This window comes from Accipiter gentilis, chromosome 7, assembly GCF_929443795.1.
Source record: "Accipiter gentilis chromosome 7, bAccGen1.1, whole genome shotgun sequence".
Taxonomy (NCBI): Eukaryota; Metazoa; Chordata; class Aves; order Accipitriformes; family Accipitridae; genus Astur; species Astur gentilis.
In genome coordinates this window covers 15,267,736-15,286,034 of record NC_064886.1, presented here as the reverse complement: position 1 = coordinate 15,286,034, position 18,299 = coordinate 15,267,736, and the positions used below count along the sequence as shown (strand labels likewise).

The 18,299-nt window shown below is 58.0% G+C and overlaps 1 protein-coding gene across 2 annotated transcripts; it reads left to right on the top strand.

Annotated features, from left to right (window-relative positions):
* Positions 1 to 174: 174 nt before the first annotated feature.
* On the top strand, positions 175 to 15,951 carry LOC126040349 (beta-crystallin B3). Of its 2 annotated transcripts, XM_049804562.1 has the most exons (10): positions 2,924 to 2,951; positions 6,004 to 6,083; positions 7,506 to 7,624; positions 7,790 to 7,922; positions 8,066 to 8,208; positions 12,933 to 13,008; positions 13,798 to 13,916; positions 14,861 to 15,035; positions 15,429 to 15,571; positions 15,691 to 15,951. In XM_049804562.1, exons 2-10 carry the CDS (start codon positions 6,009 to 6,011, stop codon positions 15,857 to 15,859), a joined length of 1,152 nt encoding a protein of 383 aa, XP_049660519.1. In that variant the 5' UTR covers positions 2,924 to 2,951; positions 6,004 to 6,008; the 3' UTR covers positions 15,860 to 15,951. The 2 variants fall into 2 exon arrangements, with proteins under 2 accessions (XP_049660520.1, XP_049660519.1); XM_049804563.1 differs by lacking the exons at positions 2,924 to 2,951; positions 12,933 to 13,008; positions 13,798 to 13,916; ... (1 more) ...; positions 15,429 to 15,571; positions 15,691 to 15,951 and adding exons at positions 175 to 1,920; positions 8,821 to 9,141.
* Positions 15,952 to 18,299: the final 2,348 nt, after the last annotated feature.

Genomic DNA, 18,299 nt, shown 5'->3' with positions numbered 1-18,299 from the left:
TTATATTGTACATGGATTAAATATCTACTTCCTTCTCTTCAGGTTACCATTATGTAATAAAAGATACATAAATATGTTATTACTTCTTAAATGATAGACCATACTGTAATACACTTTATATAATTCTATATTTTAAATCCAAATAATGCTGCTTGAATTTCTTAAGCTTTTACTTTTGTTGCCACATACTTATTTTTTGCTGTTAATACGAGATGGGAGTGAGCTCTTAGCTTCAGCACTTTCTTCAGGTATGCTTTTTCATTAAATACTGGAACCTGCCTTGGAGCACGTTTCAACTCTTGTCCTAACGGTGTCTGAGTAGTAACAAACATGATGGAGATGCTGGCGCTCCCTATGGAGTGCAGAGCCGTCATCCCTTCCATTACAGCTTCTCAGCTTTTTTTGCTTGCTTAAAAAGCTGCATCAGTAGAGTAGTTTGTTGTGTTTTTTTTAAAAGTGGAAGTACGTGGTTTGTGGAATTTAGAAATACTTCTTTTCTGATTGCACTTCTCCTGTTATTACCAGGAATCCTCCCTTCATTTTAGTTTGTCAGTTGGGGATTTACACAGCCATTCTGTTTCTTTTTATTGGAATCCCCAGTTGTGGATTTCTTCCTTCTTATTTTTCTGTTTGCAAATTCACCTTTTTAAGATCTGTGTAGCTTTAATTTGAGTCCTTAGCTGTTCAGAGTCTTGCTGCTTTGGTTTTACTTCCTGTAGAGAAAGAGGCAACGTTTCTGTTCTTCAGACTTTGAAGTCTGGAACCTTTATAAAAAGTGGCCCTGTAGGAATTCACCCCCACACACCTTTTTGCTTGCAAAAAGGTTTGTTTCACTCTGTTACTTGTTTGTAAACAGTTATTGGCAAACTCTTAAATGTACCCTGGGTCACATTTATAAACGCAAAGTGTTAATTGGCCATTTTGTCTGGCACACTAGCATCAGTTAGTTTATAACCTTTAATACGTGTGCAAACACACTGAAATATGCCTCCTGTCCTAGGTATTAAACTGATGTGGTTTGATATTAACGTGATAAATGGAGAGCTGATACACCAAAACAGCTTAGTGGGGATCAGGGCAGTTCTAAGACAAATATCATATAAATAGTTTAAATACAGTGCTTTAAAAGTCTGTGCTTCAGTAAAAGGCACTTCCGCCTCTAACGCCTTTTTCTCCTTACTGTGAAAAAACCCTGGTGCTGATACTACAGTATTATTGCCCTTAGTATTCCTGCGTGTAGGAAGCGAGAGAACTTTGGCAGACATTTAACTGGATCCTCGGGAGCCAGAGGAACTGCATATCCAGAACTCCCGTGGTCCCAGCCCACATCTGCTCTGTGTGTGTGGTACCCGCAATGCGGTCAGAGTGAATCCGCGGAGGAGAGCAGGATTGCCAGCAGGGAGTAGGCTGTGTCTGGTTTGTGAAAAATTGTAAAGTCAGCTGAATGTGGTATTTTGGGAGATGGCAGCATGTTGCACACGTGGTGTGGTGGAAGGGGTTTGCTGATCCCTTACTGCAGATACCCAACTTTGAACAGTAAAACCACGCTTTCTCCTGGGATGGTTTGTTGTGCTGGGAGGTGGGGTGGGTGTTTCAGCATGCTGCCATGCAGTGTGGCTCTCCCACAGAAGGTGCATCCAGGTACAGAAGCTCCTGGAGCCGTGTTTTCAGCCCTGTTACTGCAGTTGTCAAGCCAGCCACGGCGAATGAAACAAACTGTTCCAGTAAGAGCATAGTGTTGTTGCCATAACTGTGCTCGGACGAAGAAGATGCTGTTGGCCAGAGATCGCCATCTTCCCCTTCCTGAAGGACACTTGTGCAAGCCCGTCACGTAGATGCAGCAAAGCAGCCTGCAGCCCAGGCCGGGTCCCAAGGTGTGAAGGGTGCGTTGGATAAGTCGCCCCAGCCACTGCCTCTGGGGTGAGTGCCAGAGGTGGAGGTCTTGCTGTCCTCAAATAGAAATGTTGTGATGGAAAAGCATGTTTGTTTTCTCATTAACTTGAGGTCTGCACTCATGAGCGCTATCGGTTGTTGTTTTTCGTAGATCTTCATGTGAATTAGAGGAACAAAGGTGGGCTTTTTGGGAGGACAGGGCTTTTGGGGCAGAAACTAGCCTTCCGTGGAGCTTTACCTTGGATTTGGGGATACGGTGTTCTGAGGCCTGTCAGCTGGGGCCGCAGCAGTGTCCAGGAACCTCTGGTCCAGCCTAGTTTTGCCTGCACTGGTACGCGTGGAGGGTGAATGGTGGGCGTCCTTTCTGAGGGGGTGCTAGATGGAGCGGGTCGCGGCGAGCACTGTTCCTCAGTATGCTTGGCCGTCCATCTCCCCTCTCCCCCTCCTGTGGCCATCCTCTTCGCTCAGAGTGTTCTTGCAAAATTACATCTGAAATGACTTTTGGTTCCTCTGGTGGGACTGGAGAAGGAGAGAAAAAGGTCTAATGGGGTTTTCCATATTAATCATGATGGTATCAAGCCTGTTTTTAAAGGACTTATTGTATAGATTAAAATTTTATGTCATCCCACATAGCCTTATAGAATATGTAAATATGGGTCACACAATAAATATATTGTGCTACAGAAAATATTTTGCACTACGTAGTTTCCTAAGTAATAAAGATATTCTGGCTGTTGTGTATTGTACTGTACAATTCCCATTCAAGTTTAGCTTTACCAGATACTAAGAAAAAAGCCTATTTTCTAACACTATACTGTAAGCATTTCTCAAAGGGATTTAAGAGGCTGACAGCAAAAGGAAATTGAGTTCTGTTAGGAAGACAAATCTATGAGAGCTAGTGCCCCTTCTGTCATGTTTCTGCAATTGCCTTATCAATGTGCAAACTGTGAGTTTGGGAAAGGAACATGCAAGCTCTTGAGTTTGGTAAAGGAACATTCACAGGCACTGCAGCGACTACAGTGCGAAGTGGAATGGGGACGCTGGCAAGGAACGGACTGGTAAGAAAAATGCTGTATGTCTCATCTGTTGAAAACAGATGCTATCGTGTTTGGCAAAAGAGACAAATTAATCCATTCCATGCTCTCCTTTGAGTCCCCCCTTCTGTACAGAAGTGATTATCTATTTCACAGCCAAGCGGTTTCATATTCAAAGAAAAGATACAAATGCGAAAAGGAACTGCAATAAAACCGGACTGTATCAAACCACTTTCCATGCAGGGGTCTCTGTAGGTACCAAATGTTGTTTGACTAGTGACAACAAATGCTACTACTGAGCCTCACTGCACCGCCAGTTGCACTTCATGTTTAGCGTCGCATTGCTAAGACCCTTATCCCACCCGCCTCGACTCATTGTCGGAGCTGTGCAGCGTCCTGCAGCCGGGCTCTGACGGGGAAAGCCAATCTCCTTTGGAGGTGATTTGTCTTATCCCTCATCAGTGAAAAAGAGTCTGTTGGAGCGCAGTGCTATGCCAGACCCTGTGTGGATCGTCTCTGTTGTACCAGGCTTGGTGCAGACCCCCCGGAGGCTGAGCCTCCCCAGGAAAGCCACCTGTGTGGCCGTACATAGGTGATGGGATGGGATGAAGAGCCTTGCCATAAGCAGCTAATGTGTGGTATGATACAGCAAACTGCAGCAGAGAGCTCCATCTGGGCACTGTCGTGGATGGGACGATTTTCTGGCAATCTCCCAATTAGGCAAACTTCAGGTTTGTCTAGCCTGGCCAAGTGGAGTAGCTTTTTGGCAATTTTAGTAGATGTTTCATGTGTGGTTCTTAGTTTCAAGATGAGATGCTGTCCTGGTTTTGGCTGGGATAGAGTTAATTTTCTTCCTAGTAGCTGGTACAGTGCTATGTCTTGGGTTCAGTATGAGAAGAATGTTGATAACACTGATGTTTTCAGTTGTTGCTAAGTAGTGTTTAGACCGAGTCAAGGATTTTTCAGCTTCTCATGCCCAGCCAGCGAGAAGGCTGGAGGGGCACAAGAAGCTGGGAGGGGACACAGCCGGGACAGCTGACCCCAACTGGCCGAAGGGCTATTCCATACCATGGGACGTCATGCCCAGTATATAAACTGGGGGGGAATTGGCCTGGGGCGGGGATCACCGCTCGGGATCTAACTGGGCATCAGTCAGCAAGTGGTGAGCAATTGCATTGTGCATCACTTGTTTTGTGTGTTCCAGTCCTTTTATTATTATTGTCGGTTTATATGACTCTTGTTGCTATCGTTACTGGTTTCTTCCTTTCTGTTCTGTTGGCCCGTTCTTGTCTCAACCCATGAGTTTTATCTTTTTCCTTCCGATTCTCTTCCACTGGCGGCGGGGGGGGGAGTGAGCGAGCGGCTGCGTGGTGCTCCATTGCTGGCAGACACGCTCAGAGCAGGTAGAAAACCCTGCAAGAGCAACAGTAAATGGAGATGTGTGCAGTTGAACGTAGTTTAGTGTTCCCTGAAGAAGAGGGAATTGGGCCCACTACCAGCAAAGTAAAACGCTCACAGCTTGGCATCTGGTGTGGGAAGGCTGAGGTCGTTGTCGTCCCCCGCCGTTAGATCCTGCTTTACCTGCAAAGACGGATGAACCCAACTTGGCTCCCAAAAGGCCCTGTTACACACCCCGGGGCAGTGCGCGTGCAGGCATGCTCTCGGCAAACATGCAGGGTGGGCGGATGGACTAGGGTGCAAAGAAGGAAAAGGGGCTGGAAGCAAATGACCCCCACCAGGAAGGTTAAAGCTGAAGGAAGAACCCAAATCTTGAGTGCCAGCCCTGCTCTCTGGTACCAGCTGTCCCCTGCTTCCCTGCTGTGTTTCCAGCAGAGCTCCCAGGAGCTGACACCGACCCCGTGTCTCATCTTGCGTTTGAGCCCAAACAAGCTGTAAATATTTTGCACGGGTTTTTTTTTGCTTTGCGTTGGGCTTGGTTTCTAGGCTAAACCCTCCTGTTAACTGCTGATGGGAGAGTTTTCCAGAGAAGCTGGCAAGAAGCAGCGTGAACGTGCTGATGTGAATTTCGACGTTAATCTTCTGTAAATCGAGTGGCACATTTTTAAGGGACGGCCGGGAGAAATCTGAATAACGTTTCCATAGCACGCTGCGAGCCCGCGCTATTGAGATGAAATCTCATGGATGGAATTCAGTAGACGCAGCTGCTGTATCAGCGTCCAAATAATGTGCTGTTCTGTTCAGAAGCAACCCATAAATAGCAGGGCCGCCTGCGCCGGCCGGCAGAGCGGAACCACGCCGGGAGAGGTAGCGGCGGCACTGCTTGGACTGGAAGGGGCTTTAAAAAAGAATTAGCATGTCTGAGTCGAGCTCTCGCTATAGCGAATGTTTTGCTAATGCTTGGCGAGAAGTGATGCTGCAGGGTTTTGATGAAGGACGCCGGTCAAACTTGGTTTCTTTTATTCGTTTCCTATTAACCTCTCGACAACCCCTTGCGTTAGCATGGCGAGAGCAGGCGGGGGAGGCGTGTTCGGCCAGGGTTTCCTATTCGAGTAGGAACTTTGTGAGATGTTCCTGGAGAGTGAGGAGGGGGCTCTTGCTGCTGTCCTACCAGCCAACTGCCTGGGGGTCTGATGCCCGCCTGGGACGCTGGGCTGTGGGAGAAAGGGGGAGCTGCCAGATTTACATTAGTGGGGAAAGATGTCAGCAGCTGGAAGCTGAAACCTGACAAATTCCTGCTGGAAACAAAGGACAGGCTTTTAGACACGAATTTAATGAGGAACCTGGGGAACTGGCCAGGGTCAGAGAGGGATCCTGTGTCACTTGGAAGATGGCTTGGTTCTGTCATGGGCTCTCTGGCCCCACGGTGATGCCTGGGTGAGGATGCAGGGCCCACGTGCAGGAGAGAGAGGACGATGGATAACGGAATGCTTCCTTTTAGCCTGGACATCCCTGGGGATTTACAGCTGCTGCGTTCGGGTAGAACTGTGTTAACTTTTGCTACCTGTTCCCATGCCAGCTTCATCTTTTCTATTTTATTAAGCACTTCATAATTTAAAGGCTGATACCTCACATAAAAGTGATGCTGTTATAACCTCTTACAATTTGGGTTTTCCAGGCACAATGACTGAGCAGCAAAGTCCCCCTGAGCAGATGGCGACTGGGGAGGGTGCTGGCGAGCGAGGTGGCAATTACAAGGTATACTGGGGGCAACTGGTTACAGATGGACTTTGGGTGATGCAATGCTGTAGGTCACTGTGCGTTGCAGGGTGCAAGGCTGGTACCGGTGTCAAAGTGCTGCAGGTTGCACTGGGGAAGCAGACGGTCTCCGGCTCTCCTAATGCAGCGGCACATTAGTGTCATTGCTCTGATAAATCTGTTCCTCACCCACCGAGCTGAGCTGTGCAGGGCTGCGGGCCGGGGAGGGAGGCTTCGTCCAGGGGATTTGCTGCTGCCTGGCAGGAGGAGACGCTGCTTGCTGCGTTTGTGGCTGCCAAGTACATTTGCCTGCCGGTCTGGTGTGCAGCTGCGCAGCATTTTAATTCAGGAGATGAAAGTATCCCGTCACGGTGGGGATCGCCTGTTGGTTTGAGCAGTGAAACTCCCTGGGTGTTTTTTTAGGTTGTAATTCTTATGCTCGTAGGTTGGTTAGAGGTAAATCAGCTGTGGGTGTTACAATGGCTGCAGCTCATCCTGCAGCTTGGGAAGCTGGCTCCCGGCCGGGGAAGGCTGGAGGTGGGAGCAGATCCTGCAAATGGGGTAAAGAGGTGCTGGGAGCTTGGGCCGCTTATTGCTTTGGGATGGAAAGAAGTTCCTGAGGACTAAGGGTGTCACCTCCATCCCTTGACACCCCCCCATCACGTGGTGTCTGTAGGAGGCTCTGTTCTTGTCCCGGGCACAGGGGTTTCAGCTGGGACCCCTTTAGGGCAGGGGCTGGGGGGTGCCTGGCCACACTTGTGTGCAGCCTGGCTGCCCTGCTGACCCTCCTGGTCCCCAAGTTGTGCCAGGCACCCTGGGCCCTGCTCCCTGCTGTGCTCTGGCCACTGGTACTGGCTTGAACTTGTCCTGCAGCTCAACCTCGAAGCTTTGCTGAGAGCAGGGGGTCCTCTGGAGGTGTTGTAGTCTCTGCACCTGGCAGGGCTTAGAGGAAAACACCGAAAAACGAGTTTGTTACGTGAGGTGAATGAGGTGAAGCCAGGGGAATGAATGGATCTGGAGGGAGCAGTGAGAAGGAAAGGACGGGCCGCGACCAGGCTGGGGTCGGGAGACCACAGCCCACTGCCCTGGAGGTCTCTTAGCACAAACCCTCTGCGTTTTCACTGCTGTGTTTTCAGCCTGTCATGGACAAAATACCAGCCCATGTTTTACCGAGCAAATGTCTTTGGCTGTGGAGCGAAGCCTGGGAGCTGTCTGTCGGGGCAGAGGCACGTGGCAGGATCCAGCCCTGCCGCTGGAGAGGAGCGACGTCAGGGCAGTGGGAATGGAGGGGACGTGGCTGGAGCACTTTGCTCTGCTGCTGCTTGCATTTGCCAAGGCGGGGTCCTGCACCAAGTGCAGGGCGCTTCCCCCCAACGTGGCTGCAGCAGCAGCAGCAGCCGACGGCATCTCTCCCCACTTTAGATCACAATCTACGAGCTGGAGAACTTCCAGGGGAAGAAGTGTGAGCTGACGGAGGAGCTCCCTAACATCACTGAGAAAGAGCTGGAGAAGGTGGGCTCCATCCAGGTGGAGTCTGGCCCGTAAGTCCAGGGTGCGGAGGATGGACAAGCCCTGGGGTGAGGGGGTAGGGGGCAGGGAAAGCATCCCCCACCTCCCGCTCACGGGCAACAGCAGCACTGCCTCGTGCTGGGGTGCTCCCCCCGTGCGCGGGTGGCTGTGCCGTCCCCGACCCTCTGGTCCCGCAGGTGGCTGGGCTTCGAGCGGCAAGCATTCGCCGGCGAGCAGTTTGTGCTGGAGAAGGGCGACTACCCACGCTGGGACTCCTGGTCCAACAGCCACAACAGCGACAGCCTGATGTCCATCCGTCCCCTCCAGATCGTGAGTAGCAGCTGTGTTGGGGTGTCTCTGCCTCCAGGGACAAGCAGCACGGCCACAGCAATGGGGACTGCCAGGCTGGGAGGGTCTCAGGGGGGCAGGGGGCATGCAGGGCAGGGCAGTCCCTGACCCATGCTTTCCCCCAGGACAGCCCTGACCACAAGATCCATCTCTTTGAGAACGCGGGCTACACTGGGCGAAAGATGGAGATCGTGGATGATGACGTCCCCAGCCTCTGGGCCCATGGCTTCCAGGACCGCGTGGCCAGCGTCAGGGCCCTGAATGGAACGTAAGGACGGTGGCACCGGGGACATGCAGGGACGTCCCAACGGGGTCCCATCTTGTGGCACCGTGGTTGGTCCCCACCGGGGTGGTGGCAGAGATGCCTGGCACAGCCCCTGCAGCAGGGACAGGGCAGCTGTGCCCACGATGCTGCTCGTGCCCATCATGTCCCTTGCTCCCTCCCCACTGCCACCCTTTCCCTGGCCTGCAGGGAGTGAAGGGGACCGAGGCGGTGTCATTTGGGCTGTGTGACAGCTCCTCACCCTGACCCAGGGCTCTGCTGGGCACCGCTGCAGGAGCGGTGGAGCCATGGCCCCTTCTGTGCCCTGGGCTCTCCAACCCCTCCTGGCACGATGACGTTTCCCACTCGGGCTCTGCAGCTGCAGCCTCATTGCAGTGGCACTTGCTGCTGCTGATGGAGCAGCGGCCCGGGGCAGCTCTGCAGAGCATCACATGGCTGCGGTGGGCAGAGGCACCGGCACAGCCTCTGGGGTGGTATGGGGATGCTGCCCTCCCGCTCTGGGCAAGGGGAGACGTGCCTACTGGGGGTGAGGGGCTGCGGCCAGGCAGCTGGAGCTGACCCCGGGGCACTGCTGAGCGCTGCCTCCGTCCCCTGCAGGTGGGTGGGCTACGAGTACCCGGGGTACCGGGGCCGCCAGCACGTCTTCGAGAAAGGCGAGTACCGCCACTGGAACGAGTGGGACGCCAACCAGCCCCTCATCCAGTCCGTGCGCCGTGTGCGGGACCAGCAGTGGCACCAGCGGGGCTGCTTCGAGAACAGCTGAGGGATGCCCCGGCCCCCCACTGCCCCCGCTGCCGACCATGCTGGGGACCGGCTGACGTGATGTCGCCGGCTGATGCCGTGACGTTGGTGTTTTTTTGTGCAAAAACCTTAATAAAGCTCTGAGCTGGAGGCTGCTGGGGGCCTGCCCGGTCCTGGGCTGGGGTCGTGCTTGTGTGGGGGTTGCAGTGAGTGGAGCTGTGGTCTGGGTATGGTGGGACATGGATGGGTGCCATGGCAGTTGCCCCCAGCATCTCCTGTGCTGAGCAGAAATGGGGAAAGAGCGAGTATTTGCAGTGTTATGTAAAGGTTGCAGCTTTCAAAAAATAACTCCCCGTGGTACCGTGGCATGGTGCTGGCATGGCCAGCATGAGGAGGCGAGCCCGGGGACAGCTCAGCCCTGGGGAAGGTGGTCTCAGGGCATCTGCCGAGGGTTTTTCCCATGATTGTGTCCCTTCTTAAAGCCTGTCCCTGGGCCCGGGGAGCTCTGCTTGTGGCTCCTTCCCTACTTTCCTAAGCCCTGCCTGCTCTGCTGCGGAACGGCATCCAGCCCAAAGGGCATGGTGGTGCCTAGGGGGTCCTGGGGGACACGGGGAGCCTCAGGGCCCATGGGGCTGGGGTGGCCCCAGGAGCAGCGGGGATGGGGAAAACAGTCATCCCTGGGTGGTGCCAGGCCTTGTGCACCCCAAAGGGGGACTCACCTCGCAGGGTGAGGGCTGTGCCCGGCCCCAGCACCCTGCAGGGCCCCCAACCCAGCCCCGAGCAAGCTTCCCACCACCACCCAGGGATGTTGCTCCCTGGGGATGATCTCTGACACGTGGGGCAGCCGTTCTGGTCGCAAAGGCAGCGGTGAGAGCCTCCTCTGGGCCACGTACACTGAGGGTGCCGGTGGGGAGCTGGGCATCCCAGCTTTGAGCAACCTCAGCTGTGCAGGCAGAGCCCTGCCGCGGGGACACAGCGGCTGCATTTGGGGACCACCCGAGGCTGGTGGCAGAGCTAGGAGGTGTGCTCAAGGCTGCCTGAGCACTTCGTGACGGGCACCAAACAGCTGCTTCAGAGCTTTTCTTTCTGGGCCTGGGTTGGCAGCTATTAAAGGAGATTGCATGGCCCTGAGCAGCAAAAGCTGCTTCCAGCACAGTCCACGGGGCTGCCAGGGTCCTGGGTGGCCACAGCTGCCTGGGGCTGCCTGCGGCATCGTCACTGCCCACGGCTGAGATGAGTGAAAACCGGCCCGGCAGAGCTAAGAGGAGGCAATCGCAGCCCGGCAGGAGCCATGCTGAGCACCGTGTCTGCCACTCGCTGGGGCGCGCGAGGGGCCGGGATGTGCCGGATGGAAGCCGTGGGGATGCACGTGCCCTGCGCTGGGACCTGGGGCAGGTCCATGGGGGTCCTGGCCCAGGCACCTCTATGAATTAGCCCAGGGAGATGGGGAGGGCGGTGGATGGATCCCTCTGCGGTGCTGCAGCTGGAGGCACGGGGAATGAAGGATGGTGGCAAGACTGGGACACTTGTAGGCACTTGCTCACAAACCCGACCTGCCAAAACCTGTCTGTGGCATGCCGTGAATTCTTGCAGAGCCACATAGTCGCCTGTGGCCCCCGCAGCCCCATGAGGCCCCATCGCCCACAGCCGGGGCACCTGCAGACCGTGGGGACCGACCCCTCTCCGTGTCACTGCCAGGGGAGGCTCAGGTCGCAATATGGCAGAGGTGACCCTGCGGGAGCCATCCTGGGTGCTGGGGCTGGGAGGGTGGCCAGAGGTGCCGTTGGGGGGGCTGTAGCATGTTGGCACGGACACGGCTGGTGGCACATCTGCTGCGGGACCCCCATGAAATGTTGCATGCAGGAGAGAGCTGGTCTGGGCCACGTTGATGCTGTGTGACACTTGTTGGGGTGACAAGGGGGATCCCACTTCTGCAGGGGCCAAGAGGGGGCTGTGGGTGCTGCATAGCACCCAGGGAGTCTGATAGATTTTTGTCATCCCACCCCACTGCAAAACTCACTTTGCTGAAGCTAAAATCAGCCCACGGTCCTGATGTGTTCTCCCAGGTCAGCCGGCAGCAAGATGCCAGCGAAGGGGTTTTGCTGCTGTCCTTAACCCCCAGCTCGGCCCTGGGTGGGTGCTGCCCAGGCCGGGCACAGGCCGGGTATGGGGACACGTCCCAGGATGCGAGCTCCCACTGCTGACCTCAGCTTTGTCCTGGTGTGATGGAGGGACCTCCGTGCTGCTGTTCCTGCTGCCCTGTGGGGCTGGGACACTTCTCAGGGACCTCAGACGGGTGGGGGGATAATGGAGAAGGAGCCCAACACCTGGCACCCAGGTGCCCCCACGCTCAGGCTGAGGATGCTGCCTGGAACTGACCCACTGCATCGTGCCACCAGGACCAGATCCTGCTCCTGGCCATCCCCGAAGCGCCGGGTCAGCCACGGGAGACGTCAGCGGGAGGGGGGTCCCGTGGCATCCCCAGGCCCGGGAGCCTCGCAGGGTCCTTCTGCGGCAGCACCGGCATCGACACTGGCACCGGCAGCGGGGTGCGGACGCTCCCTTGCTGGGGATGCAGACGGGCAAAGCCAGACGTTTACCAGTTATTTGAAGGCTCGTTTTATCGCGCATGGAAAGAGCCAACTTCAGCAGTTTTCAGCAGTTCCAGCGGCGGGGCGGCTCGCTGGTTTGTTGGAGGGATAAAGTCTCTGGCTCCAAAACTCCTGAAGCAGGGCTGGCGGGCGCTTTGTTTGCAAGGGCCGGTCTGGGTCTTGGCATGCATTCGGCTGATGCATGCAAACTCCAAATCTCCTTGCCAACAAACCCAACAAAGCGGGTGACTCGAATGTGAAAGCTAATGAAATAACTCTCCGACTTGGTGTTTGGGGAGACAAAGGCTGCGGCTGATCAGCTGACCTTGGTTTTCATTGGGTTTTAATCCAGCATTCTCGCTTTGAATCATGCTTTAACTATTTTGTAAATAGTTTTGGCACCATTCTTCTGCGGCTCGGTATAAATTCCACCTCTCGGCCCCAGCCCTTCACTGGCTCAAGCGGGTACTGGTATAACTGGTAAGACTTTTTCTATTTATTGTGTTCTTTTTTGTCATTGCCTCCTCCCGACCCCCGGTGCCGGAGCTCCCTTCCGCAACGCCGGGCAGAGGTGTGGAGGTGGCAGTGGGATGCGGGCATGCTGGCCGGGGGTGAGCTGCAGGGACGGTCCTGTCCCTGCAGCCCAAACCAGGTGGCCAGCTCTGGAGTACTGCCGTCTGCCTGTGGCTCGGTTTTTGTTTTATTGGGAATGAGCCATTTTCACCTGCTTTGGAGCCTGCTCAGATATTGGGGGTCCCACTGGGCCTGAGAACGAGGGTCCTTCGTAGGGGCGGCTGTGCCAGGCAGAGCCAGGAGGGCTTGGCACCGGCGACCCTGCACAAGTACATGCACATGCCTGTGCATGGCCGGGGCTGGCGGTGGGAGCCCCGGTGCTTCTCCCCATCACCCCATTCAGGCACTTGCAGGACAGGGACTCCTCAGCTGTCACTTGCTGGGCAGGGACAGTAGGAAAAGCCTTGGCTGCAGGGGCTGGGCTCCCCCGGGAATGACTCGGGAATGGCCTGGCCTCGTGGGTCCCCTCGCTCCCGGCTGGAGACCCTTTGCAGGTTCCACCATGGGTGATGCTGCCCTAGGACTATCGCCTGGGCTCCTCCATGAGCCTGGGGAGGTTTGTGGTGCTGAGCAGCCCGAAGCAGGGACTGGGCCTAGAGAACCCAGCCTGCGCCCGCCCTACTGCAAGCCCCAGCCCCGGCACCCCTCTCCCTTTTCTGGGCAACTCAGCAGCATGCAGCAGCCAGCGGCTGAGCGCCGGGCAGGCTGTGGAGCACGGACGTGGGGCACGGACACGGGGCTGTAAGCGCAGTCCCGAGTGCATCCTCAATTGCAGCTTTTAACCTTCTGAGTTTTCCTCCCAAGGCAGCGGACAACCCAGCTTATAATGGCTTCCGAGCACCAAATGCCAGCCTCCAAGCAGCAGCAAGCCAGCTCCAAGGTCAGTGTGTGGCTTCTCTGCTCTGCGGCAGGGCCTGTGCACCCTCAGCCTCACCGAGCGCCCAAATTATCCCCCCAGTACTCCAGCCACGCTAGGAGCAGCTGAGCTGCCACCACGCAGCCCCTCACCAGCACCCCGCAGTGTTACCGGCTGGTGCTGACCGTCGCCGGCTGTGGCGCCGAGCCGTTCGCAGAGGGATGAGGGGACCGGGAGGAGGGTGGGAGATGCATAGGAATTTGCAGGCATCCCACGGCCCCAGTACAGGCAGAAGCGGGTGGGAACGGATCAACTCCTAATCTCCCGCCACCTCTGCAGACACAGCAGATCTGCCCCCGCCACCCCACTGACCCATGAAATCTGTGCTGAGCTGGCGGCTCTCAGCCCCCCCGGGCTGCCCCAGTGCCTCCCCCGTGTGTGCTGGGTGCCCTGCTCGCTGTGTCCCGCCAGCAGCCGCGATGCTCGAGGCAGACCCTGGGTAGCTCAGCGGTTTGAAGTCTGGTGTGAGCGCAGGCATCCCTCTGCAAGCAGCACCAGGGTGCTGGGCTGGCGCTGGCAGGGACTCGCAGGCATCCAGGAGCAAGAGCTGTGTGCTCAGAGGGATGGAAATGTTGGTTCGTGCTTGCAGGCTGGTTAAAAGCCACTGACGTGCAGGTTTTGGGGGGCAGCACGAGGTCTGGGCTGCAGCAGATGTGGGGCTGGGCTGAGCCAGTGGTTGGGGACAGCGTGTGCCCCCCACGTCGTGGTGCCGGTGGTGGCGTGCCCCATTCTGAGGTCCCCGCTCTCTTTCAGATTGCCATCTTTGAGCAGGAGAACTTCCAGGGTCGCTGCCATGAGCTCAGCGGTGCCTGCCCCAACCTGAAGGAAGCCGGCGTGGACAAAGTGGGCTCCATCCTCGTGCACTCCGGACCGTATGTGCCGGGGGGGTGCTGGGAGGTTCACGGTGGTGCGTGGGAGGGAGGCAGGGGCTGGGATGTGGAGGGGATCGCCCCATTGCCGGCACGTGCGCTGCACCCTGGATTTCATGTGGCCGATGCTGCTGCACTGCTTCCCCACCTCACCCCAGTGGGTGCCCAGTGCCAGTGGGCAAACAGGGGGTGACTGGGTCCCCTGGGCGGGCTGGTATCCCCCAACCCTGCTCGGTGAGAGGGGAGCTAGCACAGATCGCAAGGTCGCCCCCAGTTTGGTTTCCTTCCTTTTGAGAGCAGGGACAGGCAGGGATGGCAGCCTCTCTGCAGTGCGCGGCGCTGCCGGCGGCACCTCCTCTCCCCATCCGCCTGCTGAGCCCTGTGCGTGCTCTCGGAGCGGGGCTCTGCTCCCCAGGCTGGGGGCTCTGGGCAATGGGGACACCCTGAAAAGTGCCTGGGAAAGCGCCAGGGTGGGTTCCCTGCCTGCACCCCACGGCTGGCAGGGCGCTGCACCCAGAAACAACAGGGCAGCTGTGGAGTGCCCTGGCAGGAGCGCAGCCCCACGGGGGCTGCGTGGGTGATCCCATCCTTCTGCGGGTTCCCAGGGACCAAGGATGGGTGGCCACCACGTCGAAGCATCCACACCGGCAAGTCCTGCGGTGCCGTCGCCAGCAGAGAGCTGGGACTGGCTGTGCCGGGCCCTGCGCGTGGGACGGAGGCATTGCTCCGCAGGCAGGGCTGCCCGCTCCCATCCTGGCACTGCTGCCGGCACCTCACCAGGCACCGTAGTGCTCATTTCCATTTTCCAACAGGGAGCAGAGGGGCCTGTGCCCTGCTGGGGGGGCACGGCTGGGGGCTCAGCCTGGGGGCGTTTGCGGGGGTCGGTGCTGGAGTGCGGGTCCCTGTGCTGCTGCCCCGTCTGAAGCTCGTCCCCTGCTCTCTTCCAGCTGGGTGGGCTACGAGCAGGCAAGCTGCAAAGGGGAGCAGTTTGTGTTTGAGAAGGGGGAGTACCCCCGCTGGGACTCCTGGACCAACAGCCGGAGAAGCGACAGCATCACTTCCCTGAGACCCATCAAAGTGGTGAGAGCACCCAGACAGCCACTACCCACCCGCCAGACCAAGGTCTGCAGCCAGAAGTCTTCCCCAGCCTTCCCCCGCCCTCCCCAGCCCCGCGGGCGGAGGGGCACCCCCTCCTGCGCACCCTCGCCCCAGCCCTCGGGGCCCAGGGAGCCGGTGGGGGGGTCAGAGGGAGCGCGGGGACGGGGGCAGTGGTAGGTGACCCCAAGAGCGAGGACGTCTGCTGGTAAGTCTGGCAGTGCCCACGCAGGCGCCGGCTCTCTGAGCTGGATGGGGGATGCAGAGCACCCCTGGCATCAGTCGGAGTGGTGGCACACAGTGCTGGTCCCTCGCCTCGGTTTCCCCACAGCCCTGGGCTTTGCCCCCCCCTCCCCCCCCCCCGCCCAGCCCTGGGTGCTGGTGGCCACTGACGCCCTATTTCTGCTCTCCCCGCTGCAGGACAGCCAGGAGCACAAGATCGTGCTGTACGAAAACCCCAGCTTCACTGGCAAGAAGATCGAAATCATAGACGACGATGTGCCCAGCTTCCATGCGCACGGCTACCAGGAGAAGGTCTCATCTGTGCGGGTGCAGAGTGGCACGTGAGTACCAGGGACGGTGGGACTCTGGTGATGCCGGAGCATCGCACGGCTGAGGAGCCTCAGCTGTGCCGTGGTACGGGCGATGGTGTGGTGCGTGACCCGTGCGCTTGCCTTGGCAGGTGGGTGGGATACCAGTACCCTGGCTACCGGGGCTACCAGTACCTGTTTGAAAAGGGGGACTACAAGGACAGCTCAGATTTCGGCGCTCAGCACCCCCAGATCCAGTCGGTTAGGCGCATCCGGGACATGCAGTGGCACCAGCGTGGCGCCTACCACCCCACCAACTAGAGCTCCCGGCCCGTGCCGGGGTGCGGGGAGCAGAGCAAGCTTTCCCCCGGCCGCCGCTGTCCCCCCACGGCCTCGCCTCCCGCCTCCCTCCGTGTGATGCACACCGCTGCCAAAGCAACTGAATAAAGCTTGGAGTTTCAAAGTCCTGGCTCTGGCCCCTTCATTCCTGGGGGGGGGGGGGGTGTGGGTGGGTTGCAGAGGGACCCCACCAGCGGTATGCCCGTCCTGACCGCGTGGTCCTGGGTGGGGAGGGGGAGCCCACTGCCGCACCTCCGATGCTCTCAGTGCCGCCCTCCTCCCCCTTCATCGCCAGCGGCATCGCCGTGTTCACCGGCCGGCGCTGGTAGGCCACCAAACCGCCCACAGGGAGGTGAGCTGGGGGCTCAGCAGCAGGGACAGGAGCTGCTCACCTCCTCCACGGCCAGCACCCCTGGGTGGCCGGCCCGACTACCATGGCTGCGCGGCTCAGCCCTGTCCTGGGGTGCACGGGCAAGGGCGAGCGTCTCCTCCGCAGCCACGCATCCCGCTGTTGCTGGCAAAAGTGTCCCTGAAGCACCGTGGTGCCAGGGCGGATGCAATGATGGCTGGGGGGGTTTGCCATCTCAGTCAGGACTCCTCCAAGCCAGATAATTGCTTTAGTTATTAGACATTGTAAGCTTTAATTAGCAATAATGCTTTAATTTAGCATTAATAATGCTAATGAATGCTTGAATTATTTGCATCGTAAGTCGAGCAAGGGAAGCTGTGGAACACCAGCTCCCGCAGAGGAACCGCAGACTCACCCGGCCTGGCCCGGGGCACGGGGCAGTGGTGGAGATGGCAGTGGAGGCTGCTGGGCCAGCCTGGTCCCCGCCACCGGCAGGATGCGGCCGCGGTGACGGCAGCTGCTGTGTGTCACCGCAGCCTTGCGGGCGAGGGGCAGCTGCGGGCGTGCGGGGGCCGGGGGTCTGCATGGGTGCCAGGTGGTGGGACACCCCGGCCATCCCCGCGCTGGCTCTTGCTGCGGCTCCCGGGAAGCTGGGACCTGCCTGCAGCTGCTTGGCTGCGGTGTTTTGGCATGAACACCAGAAAAACATGGAATCACAGGGAGACGGGGATGCAGCCCCTGCCTTCGTCGGCTTCCACGCACACCGCCCCGGTTGACGGTGTTTTGCCCCCTGAATCCTCTGCATTTCAGAGCCTTTTCCACTGTGCTCAGGATGACTGAGCCCGGTATAAATCACCGGTTTGGCACGGCCCAGCTCCACGGGGCGATAATCTGAATTAATCATCTGCCAAATGTTGCTGTGAAATGTCAGCTCCTCGGCGAGTCATGCTTTGGCAGTGTGTTGCCGCGTCGCCTCGACCGAGCCGCTTCCCTGCAAAAATCTGCGCGTTTCCCTCAACAGGGAAAATTCAGAATGATCCCAGACCTGAAAATTTCTCATGAAAAATGGGGTTTTAAAGGACGCAGTGACACACACCCTGCTGTGCTGCTGATGGGCGAGCTCTGCCTGGTCTGGGCATCTGCCTGTGAATCATCGGTGGGAAATGGCATCTTCTGTGGGTGCAAAATCAGCGATGAGGGGGAGAGCAGAGACCCGCAGTCCTCGCAGCTGGGGACCAGGGCAGCCCCCACAGGGACCGCGGAGCCGGCTGTGAGCAGCAGGGAGGCTCTGGGGGGGAAAAAGCACTGAAAGGAGAAAAAGAAAATGTGAATGAGCCCGGGGGTGGCTCATCTGGGACCTGTCGGGGGAATTTCCTCATCTGGTGGCTGGGTGCGCTCAGGTGGGTGCCCTCAGGTCACCTCGACGCAGCTTTAGTTCTGCTGAGGTGGGTTTTTCCACTCTCTGACCCCAGGCTGCTCCCTGGGGCATCAGAAGCCACCGCGCTGCCCCAGGTGCCCAGGCAAGGGGACTCAGCAGTGGCCCGATCCCCCCCCGCCCCCTCCCCGGGATCCTGCCTGGCCCCATCACCTCCCCAGGAGGGCACTCCTGGTTGCTGGCTCAAGGTTTTCGTGGCCTGAGCCAGAGGTGGGAAGAAATGCAGCAGCCACAGCACGAGCAGGACCTGACCCCCAGCTGGGGGCTTTGCACTGGTGGGTGGGCTGCACCCCGCTTGCCGCAGGGCAACGGCAGTGCACTGGAGCGGGCGGTTTCTGCAGGGGCTCACGTAGGGGAGACGTGTTTGCCTGACTGAGCGAGGGCTTCTGTTATGTGGCAGCTCCTCCTGCTCTGACTCACAGTTGCTCATCAGTCGCCCCAGCCCCAAAACCTGCCCTCGCCGAAGGAAGTCACGTCCCGGCCTGCGAAAGGTGCTGCCAGGTGTCATCCCCGGCACAGCCAGCGCCTCCACACACAGCTGTCCTTGACCGGCTGGATTGGTGCCGGGATAGAGCACCACGTTGCCCGCTGCCCACCTAACCCCCGCTGCCCGCGGAGGGACCCCGATCTGCAAGGAC